The sequence below is a fragment of the Castor canadensis genome, chromosome 3 (assembly GCF_047511655.1).
Source record: "Castor canadensis chromosome 3, mCasCan1.hap1v2, whole genome shotgun sequence".
Lineage (NCBI taxonomy): Eukaryota > Metazoa > Chordata > Mammalia > Rodentia > Castoridae > Castor > Castor canadensis.
This window is the reverse complement of record NC_133388.1, coordinates 183,257,494-183,272,029: the sequence shown is the minus strand read 5'-3', so window position 1 is coordinate 183,272,029 and position 14,536 is coordinate 183,257,494. Positions and strand designations below refer to the sequence as shown.

Genomic DNA, 14,536 nt, shown 5'->3' with positions numbered 1-14,536 from the left:
GTATTCACCTTCCCGGCCTACCCTTAGAATTGGATAGGGTAAACTATAAATGCAGTTGAACACACTCATAAACAGAGAATGAAAAACACACATGACACTAACGCTAATGTTAATGGACTTAATTCACCCATCAAAAGACACCGCTTGACAAAATGGATTAAAAAAGAAGATCCAACAATTTGTTGCTTACAGGAGACTCATCTCACCGACAGAAATAAGCATATGCTTAGGATGAAAGGCTGGAAGAAGATTTACCAAGCCAATGGCCCCCGAAAACAAGCAGGAGTAGCAATACTTATCTCTGACAAAGTAGACTTCAAACCTACATTGATCAAACGAGATAAAAAAGGACATTCCATACTAATAAAAGGGGAAATAGACCAAAAGGAAATAATAATCATCAATCTGTACGTACCCAATGTCAACGCACCCAATTTCATCAAACATACCCTGAAAGACCTAAAAGCATATATAAACGCCAACACAGTGGTTGTGGGAGACTTTAACACTCCATTATCATCAATAGATAGGTCATCCAAACAAAAAATCAATAAAGAAATCCAAGATCTAAAATATGCAATAGATCAAGTGGACCTAGTAGATGTCTACAGAACATTTCATCCAACCTCTACACAATATACATTCTTCTCAGCAGCCCATGGAACCTTCTCCAAAATAGATCATATCCTAGGGCACAAAGCAAGCCTCAGCAAATATAAGAAAATAGAAATAATACCGTGCATACTATCTGACCACAATGCAGTAAAAGTAGAACTCAACAACAAAAGTAAAGACAAAAAACATGCAAACAGCTGGAAACTAAATAACTCATTACTTAATGAAGAATGGATCATCGATGCAATAAAAGGAAATTAAAAAGTTCCTGGAAGTCAATGAAAATGAAAACACAACCTACTGGAACCTATGGGACACAGCTAAGGCAGTCTTGAGAGGAAAGTTTATAGCCATGAGTGCATATATTAAAAAGATTGAAAGATCCCAAATCAATGACCTAATGATACATCTCAAACTCCTAGAAAAACAAGAACAAGCAAATCCCAAAACAAATACAAGGAGAGAAATAATAAAAATAAGAGCTGAAATCAACAAAATAGAAACCAAAAAAACCATACAAAGAATTAATGAAACAAAAAGTTGGTTCTTTGAAAAAATAAACAAGATCGATAGACCCCTGGCAAACCTGACTAAAATGAGGAGAGAAAAAACCCAAATTAGTAGAATTAGGAATGCAAAAGGGGAGATAACAACAAACACCATGGAAGTCCAGGAAATCATCAGAGACTACTTTGAGAACCTATATTCAAATAAATTTGAAAATCTAAAAGAAATGGACAGATTTCTAGATACATATGATCATCCAAAATGGAACCAAGAGGAAATTAATCACCTGAATAGACCTATAACACAAAATGAAATTGAAGCAGCAATCAAAAGTCTCCCCAAAAAGAAAAGTCCAGGACCTGATGGATTCTCTGCTGAATTCTATCAGACCTTTAAAGAAGAACTGATACCAACCCTCCTTAAACTGTTCCATGAAATAGAAAGGGAAGGAAAACTGCCAAACACATTTTATGAAGTCAGTATTACACTTATCCCAAAACCAGGCAAAGAAACCTCCAAAAAGGAGAACTATAGGCCAATCTCCTTAATGAACATTGATGCAAAAATCCTCAACAAAATAATGGCAAACCAAATTCAACAACACATCAAAAAGATTATTCACCACGACCAAGTAGGCTTCATCCCAGGGATGCAGGGGAGGTTCAACATACGAAAATCAATAAACGTAATAAACCACATTAACAGAAGCAAGGACAAAAACCACTTGATCATCTCAATAGATGCAGAAAAAGCCTTTGATAAGATCCAACATCATTTCATGATAAAAATTCTAAGAAAACTAGGAATAGAAGGAAAGTTCCTCAACATTATAAAAGCTATATATGACAAACCTACAGCCAGCATTATACTTAACGGAGAAAAACTAAAACCATTCCCTCTAAAATCAGGAACCAGACAAGGATGCCCATTATCTCCACTCCTATTCAACATAGTACTGGAATTCCTAGCCAGAGCAATTAGGCAAGAAGAAGGAATAAAAGGAATACAAATAGGTAAAGAAACTGTCAAAATATCCCTATTTGCAGACGTCATGATCCTATACCTTAAAGACCCAAAAAACTCTACTCAGAAGCTTCTAGACATCATCAATAGCTATAGCAAGGTAGCAGGATATAAAATCAACATAGAAAAATCATTAGCATTTCTATACACTAACAATGAGCAAACTGAAGAAGAATGTATGAAAACAATTCCATTTACAATAGCCTCAAAAAAAATCAAATACCTAGGTGTAAACCTAACAAAAGATGTGAAAGACCTCTACAAGGAACTCTATACACTCTGAAGAAAGAGATTGAGGAAGACTATAGAAAGTGGAGAGATCTCCCATGCTCATGGATTGGTAGAATCAACATAGTAAAAATGTCGATACTCCCAAAAGTAATCTACATGTTTAATGCAATTCCCATCAAAATTCCCATGACATTCATCAAAGAGATTGAAAAATCTACTGTTAAATTTATATGGAAACACAAGAGGCCACAAATAGCCAAGGCAATACTCAGTCAAAAGAACAATGCAGAAGGTATCACAATACCTGACTTCAAACTATATTACAAAGCAATAACAATAAAAACAGCATGGTACTGGCACAAAAACAGACATGAAGACCAGTGGAACAGAATAGAGGACCCAGATATGAAGCCACACAACTATAACCAACTTGTCTTTGACAAAGGAGCTAAAAATATACGATGGAGAAATAGCAGCCTCTTCAACAAAAACTGCTGGGAAAACTGGTTAGCAGTCTGCAAAAAACTGAAACTAGATCCATGTATATCACCCTATACCAAGATTAACTCAAAATGGATCAAGGATCTTAATATCAGACCACAAACTCTTAAGTTGATACAGGAAAGAGTAGGAAATACTCTGGAGTTAGTAGGTATAGGTAAGAACTTTCTCAACGAAACCCCAGCAGCACAGCAACTAAGAGATAGCATAGATAAATGGGACCTCATAAAGCTAAAAAGCTTCTGTTCATCAAAAGAAGTGGTCTCTAAACTGAAGAGAACACCCACAGAGTGGGAGAAAATATTTGCCAACTATACATCAGACGGACTGATAACCAGAATATACAGGGAACTTAAAAAACTAAATTCTCCCAAAATTAATGAACCAATAAAGAAATGGGCACATGAACTAAACAGAACTTTCTCAAAAGAAGAAATTCAAATGGCCAGAAAACACATGAAAAAATGCTCACCATCTCTAGCAATAAAGGAAATGCAAGTTAAAACCACGCTAAGATTCCACCTCACCCCTGTTAGAATAGCCATCATCAGCAACACCACCAACAACAGGTGTTGGCGAGGATGCAGGGAAAAAGGAACCCTCTTACACTGTTGGTGGGAATGTAAACTAGTACAACCACTCTGGAAAAAAATTTGGAGGCTACTTAAAAAGCTGGACATCGATCTACCATTTGATCCAGCAATACCACTCTTGGGGATATACCCAAAAGACTGTTACTCCAGAGGCACCTGCACATCCATGTTTATTGCGGCACTATTCACAATAGCCAAGTTATGGAAACAGCCAAGATGCCCCACCACTGACGAATGGATTAAGAAAATGTGGTATCTATACACAATGGAATTTTATGCAGCCATGAAGAAGAACGAAATGTTATCATTCGCTGGTAAATGGATGGAATTGGAGAACATCATTCTGAGTGAGGTTAGCCTGGCCCAAAAGACCAAAAATCGTATGTTCTCCCTCATATGTGGACATTAGATCAAGGGCAAACACAAGGGGATTGGACTATGAGCACATGATAAAAGCGAGAGCACACAAGGAAGGGGTGAGGATAGGTCAGACACCTAAAAAACTAGCTAGCATTTGTTGCCCTTAACACAGAGAAACTAAAGCAGATACCTTAAAGCAACTGAGGCCAATAGGAAAAGGGGAACAGGTACTAGAGAAAAGGTGAGATCAAAAAGAATTAACCTAGAAGGTAACACCCACGCACAAGAAATCAATGTGAGTCAATGCCCTGTATAGCTATCCTTATCTCAACCAGCAAAAACCCTTGTTCCTTCCTATTATTGCTATACTCTCTCTACAACAAAATTAGAAATAAGGGAAAAATAGTTTCTGCTGGGTATTGAGGCGGGGGAGAGGAAGGGGGCGGAGTGGGTAGTAAGGGAGGGGTTGGGGGCAGGGCGGAGAAATGAACCAAGCCTTGTATGCACATATGAATAATAAAAGAAAAATGAAAAAAAAAAAAGAAAAAAAAAACCACACATGACTACTACTGGGTTTACTCTTTACTTCATGTCAGGACTAACCTCTACTTACAAAGCAGGATGTCAATAGTGAAACAATTCACATGGCCAATGCCATGCTTGCATCACCAGGCACAGTACCTAGCATGTGGTAGGCACCCCAAAATTTCTTAATGAATGAATCATTGACCAATCTTAGTTTCTCCAAAATCTACATAGTTTAATTTCCTATATATAAGGCCAGGCCTTCTCGGGCCTAATATTCTCAAATTAGACATTCTGAGTGATCAAGGCACTCAAACTGCAATATCAAGACAATCGAAAATAAGGTGCTTCCATTTGCTACAGAAGCCATATACAGAAGTCACCTAACACACTGCCCATGCTGAGACTCACCTGACTCTCACCTGAAATCTCCCTTTCTCAGAAAGGAATCTCCTAACCACCCTCAAAAGAGTTATTAAATCTCCCCGAATGCCTTGTTCTCCCTGTGCAGCATACACAACAGTAATTAAATAACATGTGAATTGCTCTTGGTTAAATGTTTGGCTACTGTTCTACACTTCAGACATACGCAGATGAAGGTCACTTGATGACTGACTTCAGACATACGCAGATGAAGGTCACTTGATGACTTCTTGCACCTAGAAGTACTTGGCACACAGGTGTCTAGTAAGCATTTATTCAACAAACATTTAGGGTCAAAACTCAGCCAATAGTGTTCCTTCAAATGTATTCAAATAATAAGAGCTTAGAAAGCAAGGAGAAGAATATCAGACCATCAGAAATTTAATGTTAAGAATACCACTTTGTTCTTAACTCAAAACTGAGAAAACAACTTTTCCCCAGCAGTTAACAGTGACAAAGGAAGTAACTGTCTCATTTTTGTATGCATCTGTGTATCGTTTTATAGCTCTCTAAACACCTTCATCACAGGTGTGTTCTCATCACAGAAAGTCTCCAAACAGTTCCTACACAGTTCTTTGAGATTTTTATGTGGAATTTACAAAGAATTCACGCATATACCCTGAAGTTTTTGTAAATGTCTTAGAGACTACCTGAGACATTTTAGTGCTCACTGCACCATATTTCCTTAAAGCAAACTTGCTGGATCCAAGTACTAAGTTTTTTTAAACTTCAGGGCACTGAAATGAACACTGATTCCTAACCGAATCACCAGGCATTATGGAATAGCAGCCCTATTTTCTCAAGGGACAAAGGAACGCAATCTGAGAGCATCTACAAGCTGACAAAGGGACTTCCCAAGGAATTGTTGGTAAAATAATCCAGACTTCTAAGGTTCCAAAGTAAACATCCAAAACCTCTTCAGAGATGCAACACCTTCAGAATTCTGTCAAGGTTGATAGTAGAAGAGATGTTTGTTCAAATACTAAACAAACAATGGCTAAAAAGGTTTTTAAAAACCTTTCTATCAGTATGTGGAAACTTATTATCAGAAAGACCAGAGTGATTCACACACTACTGTAGCACAAGTACTGTAGCTTCCAAGTCTATGACAGAGCAGAGGGTTAAATGGGACTCATATGATTTCCATTATCTGCCCTCTTTCATATTAACCTGACTTAAAACAGCTCTTCATTTCAGAGACCATGAAGCCCCCCTTCTATAACTTAAGAAGCCTATATCTAATCCTATATAATTTTCCAATTTCAGAGCAGGACATATCAAAGCCAATAAAAGTATTTTGAAATAAAGTGAGCAAAACGAAGTACTTGTTTTTTAGAAAATATTTGTTCCACCTTTCCAAAGAGTCCTGTTTGGAAATCTGGATTTGCACTAATATAATATCTGACATTATGAATGCCAAAGTGTGTTGATATACATTATCTAATCTGATTCACATAATAATCTTGTGAAATAGGCCAAGAATTTTACAGATGAAGGACAAGAAGTTCCAATAGGTCAAGTTTCTTAACCAATGATCATAACTTAGAAAGTGAAAGAACTCATATTTATAGAGTTTCTGATCCTTGGACCACTGCTATTTCTACAGTACTAGACCATCCTAGCTCCTCCTGAGCTGTTGTTCCTTCTCTATACCTCACCAAAACAACTGATAAGACAGCCATGTCCATGACTTTAAATACGGAAAGTCAAGTCAAACACCTCCCTCAAAAATAACAACCATATCCCATTGAGTCCAATGACTGACTGCATGACTCAGAAACCTTATAAAATTATGATTTCCAATTTTCGGGCTTGTATCAAGCTTGCAAAGACAGCATAATTTGTATTACAAAAAGAAAAGAAACATGTTTTCTCCTCCTATGAAAGACCAGGAGACTGATAAGCATCAGAATTCCTAAATCTATTTGCTCCATAGTCTAGTGTGAAAAGTAGGAAAAAAACCTAAATTATACTCTTCCATATTGAGTACGGTGAGGGTACTGGGGTGACCTCAAGATGAAAGAAATGCTGTTAACTACCAAATGTGCAGAGGTTGGGAATTTGTGTTTACCATTTTTTTTCCCAAAAAAATTAGTGACTCAGTTGATTGAAGGGGAAATGAGTTCAAGTCTTTGTTATAAAATTACCTTAAGTATCTCTGAATTTTAAAATAGGAAAAAAATCAACAAATTTTTTACTTCAAAATCATGTTTATCAATAATATACTCTATGCTGTTACATTTGCACAGTATGAAAGTTAAAGATAGTTATCAAATAACCTTCTTAGAATGTAAGGATCAAAGTAAAATTGACCCACGTAATAAGCCTGACTCTGGTCTTTGGTAGTAAACACACTTTACTTTTTCTATAAAGTCAGCCATGTTCTTTTAGGTCAGTGGTTTTCAACCTTGAATATGTATCGCAATGAGCTTCTAAAAATTCTGATACCCCAACCCTGCTCTAGACTGTGAGAGTAGAATAGGAACAAGTAGTTCTATGATTCAGCCAGAATTAAAAACTACTGGTCTAGCTGGGTGTGGTGGCACATGCCTGGTACATCCCAGCACTTGAGAAGAAGAGGCAAGAGGATCACGAGGTGGAGACCAGTCTCAGCTATGTAGTGAGACCTTGTCTCAAAAAAAAAAAACCAAAAAACAAAAAATAAAACAAAACAAAAAAACCTGTGGCCTATGTGCTTTGTTACCCACTTTCAAATATGGTATCAACATAATGTCATCTTCATACTTTCCTATGGCAGAAATAGGCATAAGACTAGGTAGGACTAAAAGTCACAATGGTTGGAAACATTGGAATTTTATAAATGGAGTGAATTTATTACTTAGATATAAGCAGATATTCTTAAAGTTAGTCACGAATATCACACTTAAAAAATATTATTCATTTAAAAAACACAGAAAAACATCATACAACTTTATAATGCTCATTTTATTGGCTTAAGTATAAAACAATAGTTAAAATTTTATCTCCCACTGAACAGTAGCTGATCTGGTTAAATATTTGATTTTTGGAATTTTCCCATCGTTATAAGTAAGAAAAGGCAAATAAAGAAACCAGAAGTACGAGACACCCTATTACACAGGTATATGAAATCAGTTCAACAGGGAGTTTCCATTCTCCGAGGACAAAGGGCTTCTCAGAAACATTACTGCAATCAGATTGCTCACTTCTTACTCAACACAGTACTACTAAAAAGGATGTTGCTATGTTCCCACCTTAACTGCCTTGTGTGTTGTTCCTGTGACAGCTGGACTCGACAAAGATAAGTTTGGCTTCTAGAAAAACAGAAATGCCAAGTTTCTTTATTTTTAAACCTGCTCTAAACTCTTCCTTATTATCTGATTCTAAGAATTTTGCAATAGACACCTCTAAGTTAAAGGTACAGCATGTGCAACTACACCTTATCTAAGTTCTATGCATAAGCAAGTAAATAGGTTATTTGTAATTTTTAGCATTTTATAGAAATCTGCTCATATTCGAAGACAACTTACATTAAAAATTTTGAGACAAAATGCAAGACAACCTAAAGTGGATTTAATATACTAAATATGTACATGACCTAGCTGGGAAAATATCTAAGATTCTTACTCTGTGAGACTTCCTGATTAAGAGGAAATTAAGAGGTGCTACAATAAGGGTAATGAAATATTAAAGGTTAGGAATGAATTTTGATTCTAAGCTTCTATTTCTAGGTCAGTGAGTGGCATAAACTTACATGATTTATTGTAGATTGAACGGCCTTAATGTAATGGTTTAGTTCCCGATCCATCATCGCAAATTCAACCATCGCCCTGTCCATACTATATTCACTGCTCACTTCAGCTGAAATAAAACATAGAGGGTGCAATTATGACTTTCCACTTAAAATGCTACATCAGGAAAAAGTTGAAGCAATATAATCATATCAGCCAATTCTCTAAAGTTTGCAAAAGTACTTATGTATTTTTTAAATACCTCTTCAACATATGCCTGCTTTAATAAAAATTCTCAGAATACACTCAGTAGAAAGAAGGCTCAAAGGCAGCATTGGGGGATGGAAAGAAAAACACTCTTGTTTTTCTCAGGAGTTCCATGCTGAGCTGGTTATTGTATGATTTTTACCATCATGATACCTCTCTCAGCTCAGTTCCCTCATCCTTTGGGTCAGTCCAATATACATCTGCCACACGAACCTCACAGGACTGTTCAAGATCAAATAAATATCAGATATAACAGGAAGAAGAAGAAAAAAAGATAAATTTCCTTAAAAGCAAGAGTCACAAGATAGTAAGAAACACTCAGGGAAAAAAATCTAGGAAAAACTGAAAGAGAGAAGTGGGGCAACAGAACACCAAAGTTGAATGTGCACTCGCCATAAACTAGGAACCCCACTCAGAGGTATAAATATGAGCCAGGAGTAATCCTGCCCTGCTCCTCAGAACTACAAGGACCTCTGTCTTGGTGCTTAAGGAAGAGAAGGGAGAAAGAGACATAGCAGAACAACACAAAACATCCTGTTTCTAAAAAACTGGCCACAAGTCAGCCCTTCTAGATTTGTAGCCTGGGTTTCCCTGACCTGAGTGGTCCAGGGACCTGAAGCTTTACTCTTGGTCTGACTGGTGGCATCCATAGGTATCTGGCAGATGGCATGAATCAAGTGGTACAGCATCTACTTCACAAGTGTGAAGCCCTGAGTTCAAACCCCAATAATGCAACACCACCCCAAAAGTAAGAATCAATACAAAAAGTTCCACAAATGTTTGTTATTGCAATAATCCATCAGTCACAGTAAGAAACAACTATGCTGACAGTGTTTAAAAAAATTTAGAATATCCTCAAAGAACAGTTTACAAAAGGTGATGAGAGATTAGAAAAGCAAAGTAATGTTCTTAAAAGTGCTTTTAAACTGTTTTTTTCTAAGCCCTAAATATATAACTTAACATATCAGGAAAAGATAGAGAACATCAGACTGGATGTGGTGATTCACACCTGTAACCCCAGTTACTTTAGAGGTGGAGATAGGAGGATTGCAATTTAATACTAGTCTGGGGGTAAAAAAGTTAGCGATTACCTCAAAGAAAAAGCTGGGCATGGTGGCACACACCTGTAGTTCCAATTACATGGGAGGTATAGGTAGGAGGATCAGGGTCCAAGGCCAGACTAGGTAAAAAGCATGATGCCCTATCTGAAAAATAAGTAAAACCAAGTAGTAGAGCCCTGCCTAACAGGGGCAAGGCCCTGAGTTCAAACCCCAGTACTACCAAAAGAAGAGACGGGAACAGAGAAGAGTAAGAACACATTGGATTGTAACTTTAACCTTAAAAAGAATGAATGAAATGAAAATAAAGTTGACTTACTTAAATCATACTCACGAATGCACATAGTCAAAGAATTCAAATAATTTACCATTACTTCTTGTCTGGTCTAAAGAATAGTATCACAGATCATCCCACAGTCATGGAATAAAAAAAAAAATCCATGTACATTTAGTTTTTAAATTATGCTTTAATTTGACAACAGTCAATTTTAAGTATTGTCTAGGCAATGTCTCCTGGATTGACATACTGCCAGCAGAATCCTTCTTAGCTTTTAACAGGCAGACATGTACATGTACCTCAATGTAAGCTTTTCCTAAGGGGAATGGCTGATAAGAAAAATCTGTATTTGCAATTGTCAAATTAAATACATTTTTAATATAATGGGGCATGAGGAGAGTCTCAAGTCACATTTCCTTAGACCACCAGAGTCAGTGGGTCAATGGTTGGAAAATGTCCAGGTGTCAACAAAGGAAACATGCTACTGAGATATTGGATATTGCTAATATCAGCATAACTACATTGTTACAATGTAGAAACTGTTTGTTAAAAATCATACTAACTGATGATCAGGAAGAAAATTTTAAACCACTTATGACCCTATATAATGACCTGTTATGTTTATGTGTATATATGTATATATTTATGAGTATATGTATGTATACATACATATACACATACACACATATATATACATATATATATACAGAAATATATATAGAAATAAATATATATCTACATTGCAGTGTTGGGGATTGAACCCAGGGCCTCAGAATGTGAGTTATAACTCACAGGTATTTACAGCATTTTATGTTTCAGATTATGGGCTTTTGGTTGACCTATAATTTAGCTTACTTTTTCCATTTAAAATAATAAAAAAGAAACAGTGCCCTGGGTTCACAGAAGTCTGATCTACTTTAAAGAAAGTCACTGTGTTTTCAAATATCTAATATTAAAGGCGCATCTGAACTAAACAGAGATCAACTAAAGGATGTACTGGGAGCAGAAGTCTTTGAATCATAAGAAATAACATTTGTTAGGGCTTAAGTCAACTGATACACTGTTGGTAATCTTCCTCTGGAATCCAAAGAGTTCATCTTTGAAAGCACTCAGAATATGCCTGAGAGTTTACAAAATAAAACATACAGGACAATTGTTCTCATTACCAAGGTCTCATAGATGCTAGTAAGAACTGAATCAGATAGAAATCTGAAATACCAAGCCAAAGAGACCTTCCTGCAAGAGAGAAAGGAGGGGGAGGGAGGCTGGGTCACATTTGATGTCATGAAGCCTAAGGGAAGCATCTTTGAAGTACAACAGTGGCTTCTAGGCAGCCTCAGCAAAGGCTCCAGAATCATACAGCTTGTGAAACAAAGGGAAGGGGAAACACCAGAAGGGCCCAGTCCTAAAAAGAACTGAGCATCCTGCCTGCCACAGCTGGGAATAATGCCCAACCACGTAACTCTGGTCTCTGGGTCAGCTGCAAAAAAGAGGCTAGAGAAGCCAGAGATCAGAATGAGGAGAAACTTCCACAGTTGTGTCTCACCAACAGCTCATGAGGATATCCAAACCAAGTTCCCACTTACTACTATTTTTATAATTCTTTTTTCTTCTCGTTAACCTGTATTTTCTTTTTTTGTAATAACAAAGCTGCTTTTGTGTGTGTTTCAGAAATAAGAAGCTAGGAAGGGTAAGATGGGGAAAGAAGAGCACAGTGTTGCCAGAAAACCGCAACAGGCCCCTCAAAGCCCCTGGAGACTTTCAGAGGGGAAAACAGAGATACACAAATGCAAGTAGAGTTGGCTGTTCACTAGTGTCTGGGATGGGGCAGAAGTGCAGAGACTGACCAGCTAGAGGCTCCATGCCACTTCATTCTGTAGCATCAAAATTCTCCCCCATTTTTACAGAAAGCCCTTCCTGAGGGCTTCAACCAACACATCCTTGAAGGGCTGAGCTCAAATCCCACCTGCTTTGAAATAATTCCAATCTAGAAAAATCTCTGCTTTCATTTAACTTAACACCCACACTTGGTGTTTTGGTACCATAAACAACACTTTCTTGTTTGCATTTGCCTCGTTTTTCCAGTTTTCAATCCATAGTGTTCTTGAGATCCATCAAGGAATTATAGAATTAATCTTTCTCCAATATTCTTCTAAGGCCATTTTTCATCAATTTGAAAGTTAAACTTTCACCACACAATAAATTGTCTGATCTCAGATACTAACCTGAATTAAAAATGTAAAGAGGATGTGACACATATATTCATTTGCTTACTGTATTTCCATTGTGATTTTTTTCTATTAGGAATAAGTCAGTGCCAGCACTGGAGAGTCGGAGGAAGCAGAATCACACAGATGTTACAATCCTCAGAATGAATCTCAGAGAAGAAAGCATTCCTGTGCCACACCTCTGCACACAGCACTGGAGAAGTTTGGTGCAGATGATAAAGCAAGGAAAGTAATGACCAAAAGATAGGATGGACAGACAGACAGACACACACACACATACACTGACAATAACTGAACACTTCATTATATACCAGCACTATGCTGAGCACATCATGTTTATACTAAAACTCAAGGCAACATTAAGAGATGGATAGTTTTTACTTGTACTTTACAAATGAGAAAACTGCTTTCCAAGTACAAAGTTTGGATGCTGCTCTCTTATGCAAAAAATATGTTTAAGTACAAGAAAAAGGCAAGTACCTCCAACTCCTTCATGAATATCCAGGGAACCAATCCTCAGGCTGGAGAAAGTCAATGGCTCTAAACTTCAGTGTGGCTCCATGGTAATGCATAAAGCAACACTTCTCAGTAGGACACTGTGCAATGCACTCAAAGGCAATCAGACCTGATCCTGGAAAGTTCTTTCCAAATTCCCTAAATAGAGAAAACTGATCACGAATGCTTTTTTTCTCCTTTTAGAAGGATAGTAAGTTTTAGCCAGGTGTGGTGGTACACACCTGTAATCATAGCAGTCAGAAGTCTAAGGCAGGAGGATTGTAATTCAAGGCCAGTCTGAGCTACACAGTGAGACCCTCACAAAAAAAAAAAAATAGTAAAGAAGACATTTTAGCACGCTGGAAAGAGCAGAGACAATCTGAAGTGCTATGAAAGCAATCAAGTCACCCATTAGATGCTGGGAGAAGCAGCCAAGTTTGGTTGCTCAAAGGTCAAGGCTATCCTAGGCCAAGAACACAAGCAACCACGTAGATGGAAGAAGCTACAGACTGACTGCCAGGCAGCAAACGAAGGGCAGCCATAGAGACAGTCAAGGGGAAGGGAAAAGTCCTGAAAGGACTCATGTTGCAGATTCTTCTGAGCAGAGCTCACAGTCAAAACTCATTTTAATTACCTGACTGCACCACCACTCCCCCATTCTATGAGTATTTATTTAGTAGCGGTAATCAAATGAACTTAAGTGACATATGTGAACACTCATTTACAAGCCAGTACGTACATGGAAAAGTTTTATAGGGGAGATTTTGGGGCCTCTGGGAGACCTGTCACCTGGCACACTGATTAAGAAATTGTTTCAAGAAGTTAGTACAATAACTAGTTGAAATATGTCCCCCACCCCAGGCCCAGCAAATCATGTCCAGAGGGCACAGATAATCCTTGATTTACATCATAAAATTCTGTTTCTATAAGTATGCCACTGCTAGGACTATTCTACAAACCAATGACCCTGATCAGTACTCCCCAAACACTAGGACAAACCACTGTAGATTGATAACTATATTACCTGACTTTGAAGGTGTTATTTAGACAGAAAGAGCCATAGAACTAAGCACATCCTTTAAAGATGGCTTCTATTTTCATTTCTCCTACTCAGGGGAAAATCTTAGAAAAATAAAGAATGATAATCACTGAAGGAGGGCTTCTTTTTTAGATGGAAGTGTTTCTATATTTGTATAACTCATGAAGTCTCTGCATGCATGAAGTTGGCCTGTTTATGATTTTCCTAAAGTCAGACAAACCTGTAATTATGCAATCTAAGCAACCATACTATTCATTAGACACATCACCTGTTACTCAATGCCAAAACGCACAAACTTCTAACTACTACTATTCGTGTTGAATAGGCATTAAACATACATAATCAGTAGAACGTTAAAGAAAATCAGGTCATTTTGTCTTGTACTCAAAAACAACTTAAAATAAAACTCATGAGATTTTAATGAAAGAAAGATGATGGCTGAGGCAGGAACAAGTATGAAAGAACAAAGGCAAAATAATAACAATCAATGCTGACTGTCTGAATGTGAAAGGCCAGGGACAAAATGAGAAGAGATACGCCTGAGAAAGAAGAGACAAAGTAGCTATTTTCAACACACTGGATCTCAGGTAAGACACAGTGCAGGCCACCTATGGCTAGAAGCTGTAAGTAGTAAATAGGCAGCAGGCCAGTAGCACTGTGCTCGTTCTTATGTAGCACAGCATA

General features: G+C 37.4%; 1 protein-coding gene across 7 annotated transcripts in view; it reads right to left on the bottom strand.

The window, feature by feature from the left end:
- Nsmce2 (NSE2 (MMS21) homolog, SMC5-SMC6 complex SUMO ligase) overlaps positions 1-14,536 on the bottom strand; it is a 236,172-nt gene that overhangs the window by 172,957 nt on the left and 48,679 nt on the right. For all 7 annotated transcript variants that reach the window (XM_074069205.1, XM_020166394.2, XM_074069206.1 and 4 more), the window contains one exon: positions 8,512-8,618. In XM_074069205.1, the coding sequence (XP_073925306.1) occupies positions 8,512-8,618 (107 nt within the window). The remainder of the gene's footprint in view (positions 1-8,511; positions 8,619-14,536) is intronic.